Below are 25,560 nucleotides of genomic sequence, written 5' to 3' on the forward strand. Positions count from 1 at the left end.
CAATGGGGTTTCAGATGTATTTTAAAACTCAACAGGAAATTCTGGCCGAGCTGCAAGAACTTCTGGGCCGATGTGAGACTCTGGTGCATTTCCTTGAAGAAGAGCTTGGGGAGTGGATGCGTCGGCAACAGGAGGCTTGCATCGGAGCCCCAGTGGATGTCAGCCTGAGCCTTCTGGAGGACTGGTAGGTGTCACCTCTTGATATCATCACTGTGTGCCTTGAGGAGTGTAGATGCTTCAACGTTTTACATTCCTCTTTTGGGGGGTGGATAGAGTAAGCAAGGTGCTCACTTGACCATTGAGACAAAGTTCATGTGAGAACATTTTCAGGGCAAGGCAAAGTTCTGAGTAGGAATGAGGCATGTAAAGTCATTTCAGATAACCTCTTCACATGTAAGGGCCCTGTAAGCAGCACAATATTTTTGTGATGACACCAACCATTTATTGGGTGTTATGGTGCCATTTTGTTCTGTAAAACCCACACCTCTTTTGCCACGCATGACCATTGCAGCTCAGTCATAGCCCCATTGTGAAAAGACAGTGGTTAGATTTCAATTTGTCCATGTGCTGGGTCAAGGCTTTGATAAATCAGTTTATAAACCAAAGTACTAAGAGGTCAGTGGTTACCTAAGGTCGCACAGCATCTTATGTATGTGATCTGTGGTCACAGTTCAGCAGTGTGAAATCAACAGCCTTTCAACTACAACTCTTGTCACAGATCGTTCTGGGAGAGCATCCATCTCTCTCACTCATTTTCCAAACTTGGAAGCACACATATGGAGAGATTTAGAGTGCTCTCTACAGTACATAGTTATATTTGTGTTTGTAAACTACTGAGTTGTTGCTTTTTTGCAGGTTCACTGGGACAGTAGAGGCTTTCTTCCAGCTCCGCCATCTGATGAAGGACTTGGCAGCTCTACCTGAGAAGGTGTCTTATGAGAATGATCCACTAAGAACGGGCGCAGTCATTCTGCGGCAGCGTGTTCATGAACTGCTGACCTGTCTTCTAAAACGGTAATGAGGAAGGGAGAGAGAGTTCTTCCACAATCAGGAGCATGTTAGGCCATTACAGTCAGCATCTGCAGGTACTTAGGGACTTTATGCTGAACATCAGCAACTCAAATCTACAATTTCCTATTCTCTCCTACACCCTTGATCCTGCCCTTTGCATTCATTCATCAGGGAGTAGTTTGATCACCTGTACTCTAGCAATTGTCCAACTTCTTCCTGATATTATATAGTTAAGTGTCAGGGATCATGTATTCTGGAGGAACATTTGATCAGCATCAAGCAGTAAAATGTAGACTTTAATGTCAATAAGGCTGCAGATTATTTTCTTGAATCTGCGTCAGAACTTCAAATACAGTTATTTGCAGTCAGATAAAGGAGAGCCTGAAATGCAGGGGCTATATTTTCATAGGGAACAGTAGACTTCCTTCATGGTTGAACACCTAGATAAGAACCCATAGCAAATCAAAATGTTTCCTAAAAGCACTATGTTCGAGGCATATGAGCTGCAGATTACACACTGTGCATAGATCGCCATCTGGTGTTGGGCCCGGATGTTGCAGTTGTTATTCTCTTGGAAAGTCTTTGGAAGTCACGAGGTATGTGACTCCTCCTTTGGATCGTATTGCGCATGAGCTTCGGCTCCATCCTCAGAATGTTTATTTTCCTCCATTGGGCTTGGATGGGTTCTTTGCGCTCCAGTCCGGAACCGTACCAGTTTTCCTGTTCGGCGCGCAATCCTTCCCCCTTCGATAGTATTGTCTCGGTCGCATTCTCCACACTCGACGCAACTCTCAACAATCGAAGTCTTCGATTCCGGTCATCGACGAAGGCCTTCAGGCCTACCTAGGCTCCTGTCCTGGCTCATGGAAAGGACGCCATTTAAAAAGTGTCCTCGATGTGGGTCGAAGTTTCCCCACACTGATCTACATGAGGTGTGCAACCTCTGCCTCTCTCCAGAACACGAGGCAAGGGACTGTCCAGCTTGCGCCTCTTTCCGATCGAAGAAGACGATCCGGGACCGACAAGCAAGGAGAACTATGGCTCACTCGTCGACTTCGATCCCCGACAACATCTTTGACAAAGGCGTCGATGTTTCAGAACAGCAGCACACCGAAGAACACCTCGTCAGTGCCTCCGAAGCGGACGACTCTGACGTCGAGGACATCACTCCGGCACAGAGGGGCGTGAGTACGAACGTCGACCCCGACCCCAAACCCCCTTCCACGCCACTAAAAAAGACTTTGGTCACGCCTTCGGGCCTAGGTCTACACCAAGAGACTGCTTCCCATACCTCGCTTCTGGGCCCGGTTAAGAAGCCCATCAAGCCTTCAGGAAGCTCGGGCTCGAGCCAGCCTACCCTCGGTGCCGAAAAACTCTCATCAACACCGGCACCGAAAAAGAAAACGCCCTTTTCCTCGTCCGTGCCGAGCTCGACACCAAAGCACTCGGCGCCGAAGACTGGCACCGGCTCCACGGCACCAATAACATCCTCGGAGCTGAGCAAGAAACCGAAAAGCCTCCACTCCCAAACCTCAAAGCCCTAAACCCACCTCGGAACCGAGGAAGTCAAAAGACACTTCTAAACCCCACGGTTCCAAACCAAGAACCAGTGCCGAATCCACGCCTAAAAAACCCATGGCTCTGACACCATCGGCACCGAAGGATCTGCCCCTTACAGAGGAACTGTTTCGACCCAATCCTTACCAAAAAACCCTTGTAAAGGATCCAAAGACTGGGCATTTGACGCTTAGCACCAGAAAAAGATCACTGGACAAGCCTGCACCAGCTCCACCACCAAAAAGGAGAGACTTTGCCACCTCCCCGTTGAGGATTCCTTCACCTCCTCCTCCTCCGTCTCCCCCACCCCATCATTCTCCCACACCATCTCCAGATGTGGATGATGATGATGACATTATCTACGACACAGGGGACCGGGCGGAAAACCAACCAACCAACCGGGGACCCTTCTCCTACAGGCTCCCCAGACCCATGGGACGACTACAACATCCCAAACGTCCCGCAGGACGATCTTTACCCTTCCAGACCCCCCCCCCAGAGGACACAATGGGCTTTAACCAGCTACTCCATAGGGCTGCCCACTACCACGGAGTTGATCTCCACACAGATCCCATCGAGGAGGATTTCCTCTTAGATACATTTGACACTGCACAGAGGTCCACCTCAGTTCTGCCCATGCTTAAGGGGGTTGTTAAGCACGCACCAGGGGTCTTTAAAGACCCCGTTAGGGCCAGGGTCATCAACCCTCGCATTGAGAAAAAATATATGGCCGCCCCAACAGATCCAACCTACATTAGAGGCCCCGCACCACTAGACTCCCTGGTAGTCTCCAATGCGAAGAAACGTGCCAATTCCCAGGCATCAGGTGAAGCTCCACCACCAGATAAGTAAATTATATACTCCTGGATGCCTCTGGCAAGCGGACAGCGTCCCAAGCGGACAACATATGGCGCATTGCTAACACCTAAGTGCTCCTAGCCAGATATGACAGGGCACATTATGATGAGCTGGAATCAATAATGCAACACCTCCCTGACAAATATAAATATAGGGCCAACGAACTAATTCAGGAGGGTAAAACTATCACGAATACCTTCATCCGTTGTGCCCTCGATGCAGCTGACACCGCCTCCAGGGCAATAAATACTAGCGTCCTTCTGCGTAGGCATGCCTGGCTACGCATTTCAGGGTTCAAACCTGAGGTTCAGAGTTCCATCCTCAACCACCTCTTTGATGAGAAACACATGTTTGGCCCTAATGTCGATGTAGCCCTCGGAAAAATGAAAAAGGACACAGGCAAGGCAAAATCTATGGGAGCCTTGCAGTCACAAGCTCCCAGGCGCTCCTTTCGCCGTTCCTCCTTTAGAAGCACCACCAGAGGCTACTCCTCCGACAGCGCCTCCACTTCCTACAAGGCCCCTACCCAATCCACCTTCACTAGGGGTTACCATAGAGGCAGTTTACAGGGGTAACAACAACAAAGGCAGAGGCAAAACTAACACCTCCCGCTCTGCCTCCACCCCCATCCAGTGACTTCCCTCCACTCCCCCCAAACTATTCCACTCCAGTCGGGGGCAGACTCCACAATTTCCTTCCTGTCTGGGCTACCATCACCTCAGACAGATGGGTGCAACAGATAATTAAATCAGGTTACTGTCTAGAACTAACATCTACCCCCCCCCCCAACCTTTCCACCCAAGCAGCGCCCAATGTCACAGGAACATCTGTCACTTTTAAAGCAGGAGGTGATCTCCCTCCTACAAAAATGTGCAATCGAACCAGTTCCTACCCACCAACAAAACAAGGGAGTTTACTCCCTATATTTTCTCATACCAAAAAAGGACGGCTCTCTAAGCCCCATTCTGGACCTCAGACCCCTAAACCAATACATATACTCAGACCACTTTCACATGGTCACACTCAAGCCAGTTCTTCCTCTGCTCTCCCAGAACGACTTCCTTGCCACCATAGACCTCAAGGACGCCTATTTCCACATTCCCGTTCACGACGCTCACAGGAAGTTTCTCAGATTCGTAGTGGACGGTCAGCACTACCAATTCAAAGTACTCCCATTCGGAGTCACAACAGCACCACAAGTGTTTACTAAGTGCCTAGTGGTAGTAGCAGCACACCTGAGAAGACAACACATCCACGTCTTCCCATAGCTACACGACTGGCTCATAAAAGTCAGCTCATACAACCAGTGTGTACAACACACTCACGCCACTATCCAACTACTTCACAACCTGGGCTTCACAGTAAACTACGCCAAGTCCCATCTGCATCTGTTCCACGTACAACAATACCTCGGTGCCACCATAGACACCTCAAGAGCGTTAGCCTACCCCAGTCCTGCCCGGATAGCAAGCATAAAAGCTCTTCGCGCCAAATTTCAACCACAACACTCTCTTCCAGCCCGAGTGTTTATGCAACTTATAAGGATGATGGCCTCTTGCATATTCATAGTACCTCATGCAAGACTCCAGATGCGTCCTCTCCAAGAGTGCTTAGCGCGCCAATGGAACCAGGCCCAGGGTCAACTGACAGATCTGGTGTTGGTAGACGGTCGTGCCCATCGCGCTCTGCAGTGGTGGACCACCAAAAACATTTCCAAAGGACGACCGTTCCTAGTGCCAGTTCCTCAAATAGTTCTAACTGCAGACGCATCGCTCTCCGGCTGGGGAGCTCACCTACTACATCACACGATGCAGAGCAGGTGGACACCTCAAGAAAAGTTATTCCACATCAACCATCTGGAGTTACTGGCCATATTCCTAGCTCTAAAAGCCTTTCAAACACACGTCTCAGGCAAAGCTGTCTTAGTCCGCAGAGACAACATGACAGCCATGTACTACATCCAAAAACAGGGCGGCACACACACTCTGCAGCTCTCTCAGCTAGCACAGAGCATATGGAGGTGGGCCATACCTCAAAACATTTTTCTCCTAGCCGACCATTGTCCCAGGAGTCCAAAACACCATTGCAGATTTGTTGAGCCGTCAAACACAACAGATCCACGAGTGGGCTCTTCATCCACAAGTTCTTCAACCTTTCTTTCAAATGTGGGGACAACCACAGATAGACCTCTTCGCCACCCACAAAAACGCCAAATGCCCAAGCTTGCCGCCAGATATCCACACCCATTGTCCAAACGCAATGCGATATGGATGAACTGGTCAAGCAGATTTGCGTACGCTTTTCCGCCTCTCCCACTCATTCCATTAGTGGTGCGCAAACTACAGCAACATTCCCTAACTCTCATCCTAGTTGCTCCAACTTGGGCCAGACAACCGTGGTACACCACATTGCTGGAACTCTCCGTAGTTCCGCACCAAAAGTTACACCTCTCTCCACACCTCTTAACCCAGAACCATGGAGAGATCAGACACCCGGACCCAACTCAGCCTTGCGATCTGGCTCCTGAAATCCTAGAATTTGGTTACCTTAATCTTCCCCCGGACTGTATGAACGTCATTAGAGAAGCTAGACGACCTACCACTAGAGCTTGCTACGCAGCCAAGTGGAAACGTTTCGTGATCTATTGTCACAACAATAACGTCAATCCCTTAGATGTGTCTATCCAACACATCATAGGCTACTTACTACACCTACAAAGATGCAACCTAGCCTACACATCTATTAGACTACACCTTGCTGCCATAGCAGCGTATCTACAAAATAGACAGCATCTATCACTCTTCAGAGTACCTGCCTTTAAAGCCTTCATGGAAGGTCTTAAGAGAATAATTCCCCCCAGAGTGCCACCCTCACCTGTGTGGAACCTAAACATCGTTCTCACCAGACTGAGACCTCCATTTGAACCTCTACATAAATGTGAGCTTCAATTTTTAACATGGAAAACTGCTTTCCTTGTAGCCATTACTTCGCTCAGAAGGGTCAGTGAGATACAAGCACTCACCATTCAAGAACCCTTTCTGCAAATGCATCATAATAAGGTTGTTCTCCGCACTAATCCAAAATTCCTTCCTAAAGTAATTTCTCCCTTTCATCTCAATCAAACTGCCCGTATTATTCTCGCAGCCACAAACCATTGCAGAAAGAGCTCTACACACCCTAGATGTCAAAAGAGCTTTACTCTACTACATCGAGAGAACACAACCTTTTCGTAAGACCAAACAACTATTCGTGTCTTTCTCACCACAATACAAAGGTAACCCCATCTCCAAATCTGGGATAGCTAGGTGGATTGTTAAATGCATACAGAGTTGCTACCACAAAGCAAAAGGAACGCTATCTGTTCCCCCCTAAAGCCCACTCTACACGTAAGATAGGGGCTTCCATAGCATTTTTAGGGAACATCCCCTTAGATGATATCTGCAAAGCAGCTACATGCTCTACACCGCACACTTTCACTAAACACTATGTGTAGACGTGCAAACTAAGCTACAAGCTAGTGTGGGCCAGGCTGTCCTCAAAACATTGTTTCAATCAACTGCAACAGATACTGGTGGTCGCCGCTAGGAGCGAGTACTGCTATATAATCTATGCACAGTGTGTAATCTGCAGCTCATATGCCTCAAACGGAATATGCTACTTACCAGTATGCATCTGTTCTTGGCATGTAGAGCTGCAGATCTACACACGCCCACCCGCCTCCCAGGCTACCTTTATCTGTTCCAGTTTTATCTTATTTAGATACAGCACACATGGGCATCTTTCCTGTTTCTTACAAAGCTCCATCATTTCCCCGCTGGCGAAAAACAATCTGAGGATGGAGCCGAAGCCCAAGCGCAATGCGATCCAAAGGAGGAGTTGCATACCTCGTGACTTCCAAAGACTTTCCAAGAGAAACACTGCAAAATCCGGGCCCAACACCAGATGGCGAACTATGCACTGTGTGTAGATCTGCAGCTCTACATGCCAAGAACAGATGCATACTGGTAAGTAGCATATTCCTTATGGGACACAAGTCGTCTGCAAAGATTGTTGAAGCCATGATGCCATGCCCTTGTATGTTTTTCTGGACATCCCTGAGAGTTTTCTCCCTAGTAGTCTTCACAGCCCTGCTTGGAGATATTCCAGTTAACTGTTGTAAGGAATCAGAGCTGGAATCTGACATCAGAGAGCACAGGAAGTGCACCCCTCTGTGTGAGGATGACTACCATTCCCTCTAATCAGGATATGAGACACAGTGGTGGCAGCAATATCCGTAGTCAGGGCTGCAGGTCTTTTTACTTCTGGCTATATGGAGTAATACTCTACTAAATCCTGTAACTAGGGTTCTGATGATGTCCGGGATGTGCATGCAGATTGATGGTTTGTGTGTTGGTTTCACGAGTATACCTACATTGTTGAACTGTGCAATTCAGTGAACTCTGTTTGTTACTAGATGATGGTCTTGTTCGTGTGAGGCTGTTAATGGACTTTGAGTACTTGGTCCTACCCAGTGCTGCTCTGATACCAAATGTTGCTGTGGATGGAATGCTATAACCCATAAAGAGCCCCTTTGATGTGGCCACAGCACCTCCTATAGAATGATACCTGTGTCTCCTGCTCCCCTGTTTGAGATCACTTTTATTTAAGAAATGGCCATCCCCCTCTTAGCTGTTCTACTTTTCTTGTGAGCCAACCTGAACCAGTGTCTTGAGCGGTACTAGGGCTACTTGACCTTGACAAAGTTGCAGACTGTTTGATTGGTCAGGCCTGGCCTATGTGGAGAAAAAGAATACTTCCTTCCTAGCCAGCATACTGATGGAGGAGAGACATCTGAAGAACCAGAAGTAGGACTGTGATTTCATCCTATGCTTGAGAAGCTTGTGGTAGATGACTTGTTAGAAGCTGTTGTGAAACTGGGCTGCTGAAGAAGAGGAGTGCCCTTGCCAACAGTGATTGACTGGCCTTTCGGAACCAGCACCTGGAAGAACCTGCATGGGACTCTTAACAGAGAACCCCTAGAATGCTGTCAGATTGATAGAAGGTAACACTCATTTACCTACATTACAGTACTGATGGAGAGCTGTCTCTTTTCAGTGTCCCTCCATGGTATTTCTAATGGGTACATCTACCCCTACATTCCTCATTCTTTGAATCTCTTTCTAGGTGCCTGACTGACAGGGAAGATTTTTCCACAGCAGTAGCTGTCTAAGACTGCCAGGCAGTGCCATACGATTACAGCTGCAACTCTGCCACCTTGCAATGACCAGATTATAGCATGTTTAGCGCTTGCCGGAGCTCTTGCATCAGTTCAGAACTCTCTTGGAGCGTCACTGATGCAGCAGTTCCTCAGGATATTGACAGCAACCAGCTCACATGTCTCCTCACAAACTAGTGATGCTGCAAGAAAATGTCCTTGTTAGACTTAAATGAAATCTGCATGCGGTGTTTAAGCTTGGATAAAGTGAAATCCTTTGTATATGTTTAATACCAATGTAGTTCACATTTGACTAGAAACCTTAAACTTGGACTGTGCAATTTTATAAAGTTATTATGGGAGTTCCTAGGCTGAAGAGCAGTGCATCACTTGTTGATCAGCCTTCAGTTGCTTGTGGGTACTTATCACAAACACTTTCCTTGTGTGTTAAGTATAATTTCTTGGCAAATTCTACTACATCTTAATATTTAAAAGTATGGCCTAAAGTAGACATTGTACAAGACACCAGCCAACAAGAACACTGCACTTTCAAGCTATGCTACAACTATATGCCTACAATTAGCCTTAAGGTAATAGACACTCTTGGAAACCTAGTGGATAGAGAATTCTATGGCAGGACCGGAGGCTTCGGATTAGGCTAATCTTTCTCCCATTTATTAGCTCCAGCAGCCTTACAAAGTACCACAGTCCATGAAACAAACTACATTTCCCATGAACACAGGGAAAATGGAAACAGAAAAAGTCCAACATAGGCCTCCAATCATGAGCGAGGACGTCCCATAACTTCCTCCGCGGACGCTCTATCCTCCTCTTTCTTCGCTGCTCCAGCAGCATCAAGATGAGTGACTTTGTTTTCTCCTATTCTATTCTGGGTTAATTGTGCTTAATTGTGTTTATTTTACCGATGTTGCTTACTCGGCTCATTGTGGATGTAACCGTTCCACTGTTGTTTACTTTTGCGCATTGACAGAGCTTTTCCCTTGCAGGTTCGGCCGCGGGAGCGCCGTTCGCTCCTTCGCGGCCGGGGTAGTTTTCCCTCAGGCTCTCGGCGCGGTGCGGCCTCCCGCCACCAGGGGACCGCACGCCCTTTCGCTTTGCGCACTGCTCAGTGCGTTACCCCCCGCGCGGCAGCGAGTCGTCTAGTTCCACCGGAACGATCAACGTGGTTCAGACAGACTTGCTGCAGCCGCGGGGGAAGGTCTTTTGTATGTGTTTAAAAACTTTTGGGCTGATTTTTCACTATTGAGAGCCCCTGCCTGGAGCCTGAACACCCGCATCGCGGGTAGGACTGTGACTTTGAAAGGGACCGACCCAGGGAGGTTTTTTCTATACCCTCAGAATATCGAGGGCGCTCTGGTCTCAGGCTTCTGCCTCTTGTGAATTGCACGTTCTGTGCTTTATTGCTCTTGGGGATTTTACCCCTTATATTGGCCCCCTTTGATTTGAGTGCATATTTGCGTGTGGGTACCCCACAATGGAGTATGACAATTATTATGAGGAGGAGGTCATGTACCTGCCGGTGGATGATCACTTCTGTCAGGTCATGGACTCCTCCATCCTCAAGGTGGTGTCCCAAGTGGTTGCGCCATTGGAGAGGAAAATGAATCTCTTGCAGGCACAATGCCAGCAACCCCTCGAGCAGAGGGAAGTCCTGTCGGGCAACAACCCTCTACCTCCAGGCCAACCTTCCACTAACGCGGTGGACCCCATACGTAAGCGTCCTTCCGACGCGGGGGTGGACACGGACGCTTTTGCTCGCCTCAAGAAGGCTTTCATGGAGACCAGGACTCCCGTACCACCCAGCAAACCGGAGGCGGCTCTGGGGGAACCCTCTTGTGTTCTAGACGATGGGGCTACAATGGACCCAGACGAGTCCCCCAGGCGTCTGACGGGGACGGGGACGGGGAGTCGGAGAGGCCTTAGCGCCCATCCAAGCCTGCCCAGTCTGCACCTCCCGACCTAAGCTCAGACATGCTGAATCCTGACGAGCTACTACATCCACGCTCATCACGGTGGGTTCCTGCCCCTAAGGCGGCGGCCTATATGGCAGTCAGACTACGCAAACCCCTAGACCAAGAAGTGAGGAGTTGCCTGCGCGCGGTGTGCCCGTGACCTACCCTCGAGGGTAAAGTTTAACCCTGGGCGTAGTTCGCGAAGTAGCGCTACGCGTAGCTACGCAAAGTGCACTTCGCACTACGCGAGCTACGCGTAGCACTTCGCGAACTGCGTAGTACCCTGTTCGCACTGTGCAAGATGTCGTTTTCAATGATTGCACAGTGCGGACAAGCAACCGGCACTGTGCAATCATTGAAAACGGCATCTTGCACATTGCGAGCTGTAGTTTTCTGCCGCTCGAGTAGATTTTTACTCGAGCGGCAGCTTTCTCAACGCGGACTGGTAGTTTCTCATCGCGAGCAGTCGCGAGCATACGCGACCACTCGCAATGAGAAACCTGACCTCTCCGCGTTGAGAATCTCGCCGGGAGGTTTATTTTCCATGCTCGCGATCGCCAACTTGATGCTGCTGATCGCGAACGAGGAAAAATTCTCGCCGGAATGTCATTTGGCTTGCTCGCGGTCACCAACTAGACGTTGAGGACCACGAGCAAGCAAAAAATGACCGCTGCACTGCGCAACACTACGCTACGTGTGTTTGCACTGTGCTACGTGCAATTCGCGTAGTGCGAAGTAGAGCAAACTTTGCAAACTACGCGAGCGTAGCGCTTTGCCCAGGCTTAGTAAAGTTGCAGTTACTCCAGAAGTTGACCCTAAAATGTCCACCTTATTGGCAATATTTATACGCGATCCCAAGAAAAGCATCGATCGCTCGTGGAGAGCATGCCAAGATAAACTCTTGGACACGGCAGGACCCTTGGCAAAAATCCTCGATATGGCTGAAGACGCCAAGGCCTTGGGCACCCTGATCTCTCCGGACACCCTCTCTAGTTGGGCGCAGAGGGCCATCATCATCTTAGGGAACGCCAGTGTGGCGATATCGACGGAACATCGCAGATCCCTGCTCATAAAAATAGATCCTAAGTTGGGGGAGTTGGCCACCTCAGAGGCAGGTCCGATTGTGGAGGGTCATCTCTTCGGAAACCCCTTCGTCAAGTAATTAGTGAAATTTGTTAATACCTTTAAGTCACTCGACAAGGCCCAAACGTCGATTAAACGAATCTTCACCCCGCATTTTTTTGGCGCAGCTGGTCGTGGCAGGGGGCGCTTGACCGGCCGCCCTTACAACAGAGCCTCCTTTGTGCAGGGTAAATCCCATAGAGGACGGTACCAGGAACTGGACAAATTCGGTAATTTCTATCCAACCAGGAAGTTCCCCCGTCGCAGAGGTCGCAGAGGACGTGGAGATGGCTCCTATAACAACCAAAGAGGTGAGAGTCCAGACTTTGGGGGAGGTGAAGTTAGGAGGCAGACTACAATTGTTTCTTCACAATTGGTCTTTGCTCACCTCCGATGCTTGGGTTCTACAAACTGTCAGAGGCTTTCAGATAGAGTATGTCGACCAGCCTACCCAACCCCTACGCCCCAGAGCCATAACTTTCACACGGGAGCAGAGGGAGCTTATAGACAGGGAGAGCTCGGACTTATTGCAGAAAGGGGCGATTACCCCCTCTACTTTGCACCCCGGGGGTTCCTCAGCAACATCTTCTTGGTGGAGAAACAGGATGGAAGCTACCGACCCGTAATCAACCTACAAGAGTTCAACGGGTGGCTCATCTACCGCCATTTCAAAATGGAGGGCATGCACCTTCTGAGAGACTTCCTGCAGGCGCAAGACTGGCTAGTCCGCCTGGACCTCAAGGATGCTTACCTTACGATCCCGGTTTTTCCCCCTCAGACGTTTTCTGCAGTTCCAATGGGGTTCTTGGATTTTCGAATTCGCCTCCCTTCCTTTCGGGCTATCTTCCGCTCTGTGGTGTTTCACCAAGGTGATGAAGCCCTGTGGTGGAGCGCCTCAGGTCGGAGGGCATCCGGCTGATAATTTATCTGGACGACATTCTCATTATGAGTCAGTGTCCCCAACGTCTGCTGCTGCAACTGCAGCAAACAGTGTCCCTCGTGGAGTCTCTGGGATTTGTCATCAACGAGACCAAGTCAGACCTGATCCCTTCCCAGAAGATGCAGTTTCTGGGCTTCATGATAGACTCTGTTGCGGCCACCTTGTCCCTGCCATCTCTGAAGTTATCCAAGATCAGGCACGAGCTGAAGCGTACGCTGACAAAGCCTTCGATTTCCCTACGCCACCTGGCCAGAGTGGTGGGCCTTCTTTTGTCTTCGATTCAAGCTATATTTCCGGGCCCCTTGCACTACAGGGCCCTACAACGCCTCAAAGCCTATCACTTTCGCAAAGGCCTCACCTACTCTCAGGTCGTGCCTCTCACAGACGGGGCCAAGACAGAACTGAGTTGGTGGATCGAACATATGGAGGCCTGGAATGGCTGGGCAATCTTCGGTTCACAGCCAGACCTGGTAATAGAATCGGACGCCAGTGGTTCTGGTTGGGGTGCTCGTTGCGGAGAAGTATCTACCGGCGGAAGATGGTCCTCTGCCGAGCAGGCCCTCCACATCAATTGCCTGGAGTTGATGGCGGGCTCGTTCGCGGTAAAGTGCTGGACAAGGGACAAGATCCAGAGCTGTGTTCTGCTCAAGATGGACAATGTATAAAAGGGAAACAGTGGCTCGTGTGGATTAATAACCAAATATATGATATACAAAACACAATGGCAATAAAGAAAGGGTTAAGCGTGACGTCAGACAGAAAAGTTAACCATACACATTAGAAACCTAGTAAAAAACATTGTTCTTTATATTTACAATGGAAAAAGTTTTTTTGGGAAACAATCTCACAATATACATTCTAAACAAAATAGCAGTCTTGATAAACAATTCTGAAAAGTGTCCCAGTGAAAAAAAGGCGATTAAACCTAAACTAAACAAGTGACATTAAAGTGCAACATAAAAGGTTTCAATAATTCATTCTGGAGGTGATCATAGTGAATAATAAAATGTAATTATCAACACTTAATCATCGTGAGTGTCGAATAATGTTTCGCCTCTTATTTCTCGTCAAAGACATTTCGACCCTGTTTGAAATAAAGGGTCTCTTCAGGACAATCTAATATAGGGACACCTGAACGGCGGTGGTGCTGCCTGATGTATAAAAATTGTGTCACCGTGTTGGATGTGAAACAAAATTACTCACAAGGTACCCAGCCGGGTGCCCTGTGAGAGTCAACTCAGAAGAAGACAATTGCCCAATCGATGTTTGTCTTCAGCTTGCAACCTGATGGGTAATTCTTAGCGTAAGGATATAGTCAAAATGAGCAAGCCGTGTACTGGATCTCGCCTGTCTCGAGGGTTTCGATAAACTCTCTCGGAGTCGTTGGGATATATAAGTATACCGCCTCGCACTACAGCGGAAGAACGTTGTTCAATCCGTGTGGTACAGTCACAAGATGGACAATGTAGCAGCGGTTCGCTACATCAACCATCTCGGGGGACACACGATCCAAAGCATTGTCAAATTTGGCCCGCGATCTGTGGGAATATTGCCTTTCCAACCAGATATCCCTGTCAGCAGAACATCTGCCGGGTTCGTCCAACCAAGTGGCAGACTGGCCGCAAGCCTGGTTTCCAGTTCTGATGGAACTTTCCTGGGATTTTCCAATCCCTCTACCCCTCGGTCACGATCTCCTCAAGGATCCTCGGGGGAATCCTCACCATCTTCTGGCCACGGGCAACCTATGCTTGATGGCCTGGCGGGTTACAGACGACGCTGGAAGGTCCCAGGCCTTTTGGAGGACGCTGCCCTTTTACTCTCTAAGTCCTGGGCCGAGAGCACCAAAAAGAGATACCGGTCCGCATGGTCACGGTGGGGAAGTTGGTGTCTTCGACAACAGATGGATCCTATGAGGGCAGACATTGTCTACGTCCTTAACTTTCTAGCCTCGCTAGCTAAGGAGGGGCTGGCCTATAGGTCAATCAACACCTTTCGTTCAGTGATCTCGACGGGCCATGTTCCATTGGATAATCGCCCGATTGGCGAACACCCGTTGGTTTGTAAATTATTGAGAGGTATCAGGCTGTCTGTACCTCCAGAACCGCGTTACTCACTGTTATGGGATGTAAACAGGGTTCTTAAACCTGTTTCGATCATGGCCGTCCAACAAGTATCTGTCAAGGAAGCAAATGTCGGCTAACCTAGCCGTGTAGCAGGGTTTCGGATGTGAGGGCCCTAGATCTCACGGGACGGGTGTTTACCCCGGAAGGAGTTACTTTTCACATTTCTAGACGAACTAAGTGTAACTCACGGTCTGTATCCTACCCTGCTTTCCCGGACACCCCGAAGTTGTGTGTGGTCATAGCGCTCAAGGCCTATGAAGTGGCGAGAATAGATATACATCCACAGGGCGTTAAACAATTGTTAATTGCTCTCACTAAGCCACATGGGGCGGTTTTGTCCCGTACGATTGCAAGATGGGTCCGCTGGGTGATGCAGGAAGCAGGTATAGATATTTCCCGTTTCGAAGCTCATTCGGTGAGGGGGGCAATGGCATCCAAGGCTTTTTTGCTGGGCGCGAGACTAGAAGACATTTTGAATGCAGCAGACTGGTATTCGGCTTCCACCTTTAAGAGTTTTTACTTTAAACCAGTAGTGACTCTGGGATCTTTGGTGGTGGACAAGCTTTAAACTAGCCTAATCCGAAGCCTCCGATCCTGCCATAGAATGCAAAATTTCCTAGCTAACGTGCAGGAAAGTTTAAATTCTATTAAGGACTCAGAGGTGAGGATTAGCCTACCCGGTTTTTCATCCGGACCCGCCCAGAGCTTCTGCGTACGGATGGTGAGTAACTGTTTCACTGTGATGATTCTTGTCAGAGACACATTGGTTATGCCATGATGGTTTACTTGTTTTGGACATGTCATGTTGATTAAGACTGTTACATAGAGTTCTTAACTCTCGATCTTACCTACATTTTTTCTGGCCCTAGGATCGGATGCTGGCAAGCAGGAGTGACCAAAGACTGCCTTGATGGAGTTGCACGAAGAAAGAGGAGGATAGAGCATCCACGCGGGAAGTTATGGGACGTCCTCGCTCATGATTGGAGGCCTATGTTGGACTTTTTCTGTTTTCATTTTCCCTGTGTTCATGGGAAATGTAGTGTGTTTCATGGACTGTGGTACTTTGTAAGGCTGCTGGAGCTAATAAATGGAAGAAAGATTAGCCTAATCCTCGACTCCGAGTCCTTAATAGAATTGAAACTTTCCTGCACGTTAGCTAGGAAATTTTGCATTGTCTCAGATATGGTACAAACAGAAGCTACTATAAAACAAAAAAGCATTCTTCAAAAATTGAATAACAACCATCAGGCCCCTTACACAATATAAAACTAAGAAGATGCAGTGGATGCAATGGATACTCAATATTAGAAACAGAAAGCCCTTGAACATGTAACCGATTAGACAATATATCTGAAATTGGAAACTGACTATGGTTGATTCCCGAAATATTTTGAACAGGATTCTCGATGAATCTGAATAGATAGATTGGATTTATAGAGACTCCACATTTTTCTACTGCAAAAGCATTATAAACATCCACAGATATACTTTTTCTCCATAATCCATAAAGATGCGAGAAACCTTCTTGTTGTGGCCATTGTAACCAACCATGGGTCTGTTCTTGAGACTACAGGCAAATACGTAGACTACTTGCAACCTGTTGTACAAAACAACCATCTTACTTGAAAGATACTACCCATCTGCTCAGTACTCTTTCAAAAGTTGATCAAGCACTGGAAAAGCATGTCAACTTTTTAAATTAGATGTGAAAACACTTTATACATCCTTTCCGCATTCTGATGGACTTGAGCTTGATGAATAGCACTTTTAAGAAACACCATATCTGGAGCTCATCCAGTCTTTTTGCTGTCTTGATGCAGACCTCTGGTGTCTAACAGTTCAGTTACTCTGCTAGTACTCTCACACCTCATTGCACTGCAGCTGCTCTTAACTGTTATATTTTCAGCTGCTGGTTTTGGCAGCATTCAGCCTTCCTTACCTTTGTTCAGGCAGCACTAAGCTAACGGAACCTTGCTGAACGGAAGCCAATGAGTGCAAATACGAAAGGGGAGGATTGAGTCATATATTCCTCCAGTGGTAAAATGTATGTTAAGTCAAAATCATTTGTTAACTGTGAAAGGTGAGTACTTGTGTGATACCCTGTGGTACTATTACACAGTCCCAGAAAGTCTCTGCAGACCCAAAGTACTGCATTGAAGAGCTGAGTAGAATTTTTAGGCCTAGCTAACATTATCTTGGGAACATTCGGAAAGTTTCCATGAGAATGCATTCCACCCTTTGCTTACGTTTGGCTTTGTGGTTTGTAACTTGCATTTGCTTGTTTTCCATTTGCTGCCTTTATTTGTTTAAGGCTGCCCAGCTTGAGTTCATCCCTTCCATTGCCCAAACTCTATTTACTGTTTTCTTCCACCAGTACTGAATTTCTGTAAACAGGCCTTTAAATCTTGTTCTTATCTAGTCACATTTACTGTGCTTTCAAAGACAGAAGAATAATGTCCGGGTCCGTCTTCCACAGAGCTTGGTGTTTACTTTTCTTTCTCTGACTTCAAAGAGAGAGGATTTATGTGACAATCATGCTGGGTACTTGGGGTGTTCTGTACAAAGTTAAAAAAAAAAATCTGCTGTAAAACAAATTGTAAATGAACTGAAGATATTTCAGAATAGGGAAAGAACGAATGAAGTAAGGAAATTTAGTAATTCTGAAGTGTGTTGGAAACAAATATTTGAATATGATCAATACACTAGGTGATTACATTCCACACTTTATTATTTGTGTGCTGTATACTTTTATCAGTACAACTGTATGTCTGGACAAATGTAATGGCCATTTCAATTAAAAATCAGCTGTCTGTTCTGGCCGGGTGCTACAACATCATGCTTACTCCACTTTACCCCATTCCACTCTACTCTACACCACACCACACCACACCACTCCATGCCACTGTACTCTGCACCACTCCTCACTAAGCCACTTCACGCCGCGTCACTTCACTCTAGACCACTTAACTCAACGCCTCTCTACTCTAAACCACTCTATGCCACTGCACTTCACCCCACACCATTCTACAATGCACCACTTCACTCTGTGCCAAGCCACTATACTCTGCATCACTGCATTCTATATCACTGCACTTTTACACTCTACTTTATGCCACTGCACTTTATGCCACTTTACCCTACTCTGAAACACCCTACTCTGAAAAAACCTACTCTGAAACAATCTACTCTATGGCACTGTACTCTAGGCCACTGCAATCTAGCCTGCACCACTCTACCCCACTGCACTCTACGCCACAATATTGTAAGCCGCAGCACTCTGACACTGCACTCTACTCCACTTTACTCAAAACCAATACTCTACACCAATCTACTCTGCACCACTGCACTGAACGCCTCTGTTCGAGGCATGTGGGCTGCTGAATTCATATCTGTGCATAGATCGCCGCCTAGTGTTGGGTCCGGATGATTGCACATTGTTGTCCTGGAAGAGTCTTCGAAGTATCCTGAGATGGGTGACTCCTCCCCTGGACCACAGTGCGCATGGGAATCCTCTCCATCCCCAGATTGTTTTTTTCCGCCATTGGGTTCGGATGCAACTATCTTAGCTCAACTTCGGAATACTTGTTTTTAGGCCAAAAGGCCTATAGTTTTCGTCGGTACAGTTACCGTTCGGTGTCGACTACTAGTCCTAGTGCTCCACACCCTTTTCAACATTTCGAATCGAATTGGTCCAAACTTCGACGCTCCATCGACGATGGAATCGAGAACTCCGTTCAAGAGGTGTCCGTTGTGCCACGCCAAGTACCCTCACATCGACGTCCACCCGGTCTGTAACAAATGTCTCTCGCCGGATCACGACGAGTCAAAATGCATGGCCTGCGCCCGGTTCCGATCCAAGAAAACTCTACGGAACCGACGGGCGGCGAGGCTCGAGGCGCAGCAGGCTGCGCCCGCACCCACCAACATATTCAGCACCGAGGACGTTGAGAGCGTGGAAGAAATACTATCTAGCCCCGCTTCGGAGCATGGTTCCCAATCGGACGACGATGACGAAGAACTCTTTCGACGTGAAGAAGCCGTCGACGAGGTAGGGGACATCAACGAAGCCTATGGGGCTGAAGAAGACAGCTCTCCCGAGGAGTTAGGCCAATCCGTCGAAACGGAGGCCGAAATTAGTCGTCAGGCTCCGGTCGAGGGATCGCCTTCGGGCCTTACCCGAGACCTAATCCATGGTTCCTCGGCCCCGCCTTCCGGCCCGGCACTGAACACTATGCATGAGCCAATATTACCCAAGATGACCGGGTTGTTAAACCCAAAGACATCCATCGCTCCAGTCCCTTCAAAATCGAAAGCGAAACTGGTGGTGGTCGGATCAAAGGCGTCGAAACAGTCCACTGTCCCGGCGCCGAAAAAAGTCGTCGGCTCCGAACGCGTACAGAAGGACTTCGGCGCCGAGCTCACTGCAGCAGTCGCGGTCGACGCACAGAAGAAGCGCGCCATCGTGCACCACAAGGCACCGACACCTTCGGCGCCGACACCGAAGCCCGTCGCCTCCGCAGTCAAAATGGCCGCCTCGGCTACTTCGACGCCTAAAGCACCGATGCCGAAGAAGTCCTCGACTACGTCGACTATCGATGCATCCCTTCAAGCCGGTGACCCCCTTCCGACAAAAAAGTCGGGGTCGGCCTCCACACCTACTACCAAGATGCCCACCAAACCACCATCTCAGTTTGCTATGCAGCAGGTCTCTGCATCTCTCCAACGTATCCGGGACCAGGTAGCCCTCCACTCTACCTCGGGTCCCCACACTACCTCACCCGGTACAGTGCACTCGGAGCCCACCAACATTACCTTTGGGCTGCCACCGACATCGGCACCGAAACTCTTTCAAATTCGGACACGTGTCCTCCACACACAGTCCACCACCTCTGGCCTAACAGAACACGACCCTTCAGGGCCACAGTTTATCGATGCCGACACTGGCAGGCTCATGCTCCACAAGCGCAAGATCACGCCAGCCAGGGAAGAGGTGCCATATAAAATTCCTCTTAAACGCAAGCTACCAGCAGAGCAGGAACCAGTGCTACAAGAACACTTCCATCCCCTCCAACTAGCTCCGCAGTCCTTTTCTCCTACTCCTTCTGAATCGGACCCAATGCAGGAATATGGTGGGGACGACACCATCTACCCCGGGGACGCAGATCCCGATGACACACAGGATCCTGATCAGGCATGGGATGACCCCACAGACCCAAGTGTCACGCCACATGCTGAGGATGCGCAACTCTACAATATTAAAACTTCTACAGAGGACACGGCCGCATTTAATGCCCTTATCGAACGGGCTGCTGCTCATCATGGGGTGGAACTGCACTCTGACGCCATTGAGGAGGACTTCCTACTTGACACTTTCGCATCTTCGGAAAGAACTGTCAAGACTCTGCCCATGCTTAAAGGGGTTCTGAAGCCTGCCAAAGACATTTTCAAGGACACCACAAGAGCCCGAGTATTAAACCCCAGGATTGAGAAGAAATATAAGCCTGCACCTGGTGATCCTAAATACATTAGGGGTCAGTTGCCGTTAGACTCTATGGTGGTTGCCAACGCTCGCAAAAGAGCCCACTCACAGACAACTGGTGATGCTCCTCCCCCAGACAAAGAGTCAAAGGTCCTTGAAACATCTGGCAAACGTGTGGCAGCGCAAGCAGCCAATATCCTGCGCATTGCCAATACACAAGCACTCCTGGCACGTTATGACAGGTCACATTACGACACGCTAGAGTCACTGCTCCAACACCTACCAGAGGAGTATAAAGAGTCAGCGGAGCTCCTCATTAGAGAAGGACAACTCCTCACTAATGCGTCCATAAAATGCGCCCTCGACGCAGCTGACACAGCGGCCAGGGCAATAAACACTAGTGTCATGTTACGACGCCATGCCTGGTTACGCATCTCAGGCTTCAAACCCGAGATCCAAAACAATATCCTCAACTTACCGGTTAACACGGAATTTTTATTTGGCCCAGACGTTGACACTACCCTAGAGAAAATAAAAAAAGACACAGACACTGCCAAATCTATGGGGGCGCTACAAACCCAACAATTTCGTAGTGGCTCCTTTCGTCGCACTGGAAATAGGGGAACGCCAAGGGGCCAGGGGTCACAACAACAGTATGCCAAAGGTGGCACACAAACCACCTACGACAAAAACAACAGGGGTGGATATCGTGGATCCAGCACCAAGGGCAGGGGACGTGGATATGGCAACACCAGGTCCTCCCCAAAAAACAAACAGTGACGCCCTCTCCCTACCCCCCAACCACCTAACACCTGTCGGGGGACGACTCCAGCTGTTCCTGCCCGCATGGAAGAACATCACCACGGACAGGTGGGTCAGGGACATCATTCAACATGGGTACTGTCTGGAACTAACTTCCACTCCACCCAATATACCACCATAGCACCGTCCTATGTCAGCCGAACACTTAGATTTACTCCAGCAAGAAGTGCTTGCTATGCTCGCAAAGGGGGCCATAGAAGTGGTGCCCACCGCCCAGCAGGGCACAGGAGTGTACTCTGTACTTCTTGATCCCAAAAAAGGACGGCTCGCTCCGACCTATCCTAGACCTGCGACCCCTAAACCTATATATACTGTCGGAGCATTTCCATATGCTCACCCTCCAACAGGTTCTCCCGCTACTCACTCAGGGGGATTTCCTAGCTACACTAGACCTGAAGGATGCATACTTCCACATACCAATACACCCTTCACACAGGAAATACCTCAGATTCACCATTCAAGGGAATCACTATCAGTTCAAAGTTCTCCCCTTCGGAGTAACAACAGCACCCAGGGTCTTTACCAAGTGCCTGGCGACAGTGGCCGCGCATCTGCGAAGACAAAATATTCACGTCTTCCCTTATTTAGACGACTGGCTAGTTCAGGCAAAATCAGCACAACAATGTGCCACCCACATGTCCCACACCATTCACCTTCTTCACGATCTGGGATTCTCACTAAATTACCCAAAATCAAGTCTCCAACCTGCGCACGTACAACAGTACTTAGGCGCGACAATCGACACTCTGGCTGCCACAGCTCAGCCAACTTTGGTGAGAATCAACAGCATGCAACTGCTGATCTCAAAATTCAAACCTCAACACTCCCTTCCGGCGCGAGTGTTCATGCAGTTGATAGGCATGATGGCCTCCTGCATCTTCATAGTCCCACACGCGAGACTACATATGCGTCCGCTTCAGGAGTGCTTAGCACGTCAGTGGAATCAGGCTCAAGGACAGTTGAAAGACCTAGTGTTGGTGACCGGTCGGGCATACAACTCTCTGCATTGGTGGAATCCACAAAACCTTTGCAAGGGCCGACCGTTCCAAGAGCCTGCCCCACAAATAATACTGACAGCGGACGCGTCTCTCCAAGGATGGGGAGCTCATGTACTCAATTACACAGTGCAGGGACTATGGACTACACAACAAAAGAAGATGCACATCAACCTTCTGGAACTGATGGCAATCTTCCTGGCAATGAAAGCATTCAAAGTACACCTGTGCAACAAGGTCGTGTTGATCCGGACGGACAACATGACTGCCATGTACTACATACAGAAGCAGGGAGGAACACACTCTCCACAGTTGTCTCATCTGGCTCGGAGCATGTGGAAGTGGGCCATCCAGAGGAACATATTCCTCATGGCGGAACACCTCCCCAGCAAGGACAACCAGATGGCGGATCTGCTCAGCAGACACAGCCACCAAATGCACGAGTGGGAGTTACACCCATCAGTACTCCAACCGTACTTCCAGCAGTGGGGTCATCCAGAGATAGACCTATTCGCCACAAGGGAAAACGCAAAATGCCAAAGCTTTGCCGCCAGGTTCCCACATCCACAGTCGCAGGGCAATGCGATATGGATGAACTGGTCCGGCAGATTTGCGTACGCTTTTCCCCCAGCGCCGTTGATACCGCTGGTGGCACGCAAACTGCGACATCACTCACTGACACTCATCCTGGTTGCTCCAACATGGGCACGCCAGCCATGGTACACCACCTTTCTGGAACTTTCCGTGGTGCCGCATCAAAGACTGCGGATCAAACCCACGCTTTTGACGCAGAACCATGGAGAAATTCAACACCCAGATCCGCAACAGCTGAACCTGGCAATCTGGCTCCTGAAGTCCTAGAGTTTGGCTACCTAAACCTACCACCTGACTGTATGGAAATCATTAAGGAAGCTAGGAGACCCACTACCAGAGCTTGCTATGCAGCCAAATGGAAGAGGTTTGTCATTTATTGCAACAACAATGACATTAACCCGCTAGACGCATCCATTCAGAACATAATCTGCTATCTATTACACCTATACCGATGCAACCTGGCATACACCTCAATACGTGTCCATTTAACCGCAATAGCAGCCTATCTCCAAAACAGGCAGCACCTCTCTTTATTCAGAGTGCCTGCCATCAAAGCCTTCTTAGAAGGACTTAAACGGGTGATTCCCCCAAGGCACCCCCCAGCACCGGTGTGGAACCTCAACTTGGTCCTCACCAGACTAATGGGTCCACCCTTTGAACCTCTCCATTCTTGTGAGATTCAATTCCTTACCTGGAAAGTAGCTTTCCTGGTTGCCATCACTTCCTTAAGAAGAGTTAGTGAACTCCAGGCACTAACCATTCAAGAGCCATTTATACAAGTTCGCGCAAACCGGGTCGTACTACGTACCAACCCCAAATTCATGCCTAAAGTAATATCGCAGTTCCACATGAACCAAACCATCGAACTGCCTGTTTTCTTTCAAAACCCACAAAATGTCGCTGAGAGGATGCTCCACACACTAGATGTAAAGATGGCCCTCATGTACTATATTGACAGAACTAAAAACTTTAGAAAGACTAAACAACTCTTTGTTGCCTTCTCTCCACAACACAAAGGCAACGCCATTTCCAAAGCAGGTATAGCCAGATGGATCGTTAAATGTATCCAAATTTGTTATCAAAAAGCTAAACGCACATTAACGATTCCACCACAAGCCCACTCAACACGGAAGTTAGGGGCCTCCATGGCTTTCCTGGGAAACATTCCTTTACGAGAGATATGTAGAGCAGCCACATGGTCCACAATCCATACATTTACAAAACACTACTGTGTAGATGTACACTCAAAACAGCAGGCAGCTGTAGGACAGGCTGTTCTCAAAACTCTTTTTCAGACTGCTGCAGCTGGCACGGGTAGCCGCCGCTAATAGGAGGTACTGCTGTGTATTCTATGTACAGATATGAATTCAGCAGCCCACATGCCTCGAACTGAATATGCTACTTACCAAAAATTATGGTCCATTATGTTGGACATAGGGGTGGACGAGACCCTAGTGAATTACATCCGAGAACTTTACTCTGGCGCTACTGCTAGAGTGAGGTTCGGCACAGGGGGTCAACTTTCTTCACCTTTTAAGGTAGAGCGGGGAGTAAGACAGGGCTGCGTCCTGGCTCCCTTCCTTTTTACCATCTATACCAACGGCTTGGAGGCAGCCATGCTGGAAGGGAGCCAGGACCTACCTCTGATCAACAACCGCCCAATTCCCGCATTACTATATGCTGACGACGCGGTAATCCTCGCTCGTACTCCATTAGAACTTCAACGCTCCCTGATCCGTTATTATAACTTCATGTCCAATTTGGACCTAAAAATTAATCCACATAAAACATTCATCATGTCCTCTGGTAAAACACCATCAAAGGGATTAGGTATCTTTATTACCACCACCAAGATTGAACACACAACAACCTACCCCTACTTAGGAGTGGTGATAGATGATAGGGAGACTTGGAAAAGGGCAATCGAGTCTAGAAACCATCAGTTCTTAAAGGCAACAATGGCCCTAGTGTCCTTTACCCAGAGACTCGGAAAGAGATCCCCGAAGGAAATCCTGGAAATTTACCGCCCAAAATGTATTACCACTGCCACTTACGGTGCGGGTATATGGGGACATGCCCGAGTAGATTCCATCCAAAAAACAGAAAACACCTTTTTGAGATATTTACTATCAGTCCCTCAATCTTCATCTACCTACTCCTGCCACCAAGAACTCGGTTTGCCATTTATCACCGATCTCATCCGACTGCAACCAATCTTGCTGTGGCACCGCATCTGGACCTCAGAAAAGACGTCCTTAACTAAAGAAATTATCACCGATTGTCAAAAACTGGACCATTCCCAAAAAATTCCATGGTTACACTATATTCATAATTTCTTTACTGATTTGGGTCATCCCAACTTCTACTCTGCTCCATATGATATGTTAAGGATTTCCCGTAAATCACTTAAGGCGGAATGTCTAAAACATCTTGACGATCTTGGGTTAGTAACAGAAGTCAACAAACCTTCTGTTCAGCATTCTTTATTAATTCAAACTTCTTTTAAAATTGAGCCCTACCTGTCCTCAAACTTCCCAATTTACGATGTTTTCTTACTTACTAGATTCAGACTCAACAACTTTCACCGACTAATCACCTTTCCCAAACCAAATGACTGGTCAAGGGTTCTTTCCATCTGTCCCTGTGACGATATTTCTTTACAGTCCCTTTTACATGTCACTTTCTTCTGTAAATACTTTTCTGAACCTAGAAAACGGTGGCTGAAACCCATTCTGCAGCAAATGTCAATACGCGAATGTCGCCCAGCCTTATTGGCATTACAAATGCTGGACACTCCCGCAACATGTTTTAATATTGCTATGTTCTTAAAATTTTGTATAAGGCACAGAACAAATCTTTAAATCTTTATACCTAGACGCTATGATTGTTGGC

The 25,560-nt window shown here is 48.3% G+C and overlaps 1 protein-coding gene across 8 annotated transcripts in view; it reads left to right on the forward strand.

The window, feature by feature from the left end:
* STAT2 (signal transducer and activator of transcription 2) overlaps nucleotides 1-25,560 on the forward strand; it is a 574,746-nt gene that overhangs the window by 250,788 nt on the left and 298,398 nt on the right. For 4 of the 8 annotated variants that reach the window (XM_085600900.1, XM_085600898.1, XM_085600895.1 and 1 more), the window contains 2 exons: nucleotides 15-184; nucleotides 856-1,014. In XM_085600900.1, the coding sequence (XP_085457026.1) occupies nucleotides 15-184; nucleotides 856-1,014 (329 nt within the window). The remainder of the gene's footprint in view (nucleotides 1-14; nucleotides 185-855; nucleotides 1,015-25,560) is intronic. The other 4 variants (XM_085600903.1, XM_085600897.1, XM_085600896.1 and 1 more) reach the window with 1 other exon arrangement.

This window comes from Triturus cristatus, chromosome 4_2 (genome assembly GCF_964204655.1).
Source record: "Triturus cristatus chromosome 4_2, aTriCri1.1, whole genome shotgun sequence".
NCBI lineage: Eukaryota > Metazoa > Chordata > Amphibia > Caudata > Salamandridae > Triturus > Triturus cristatus.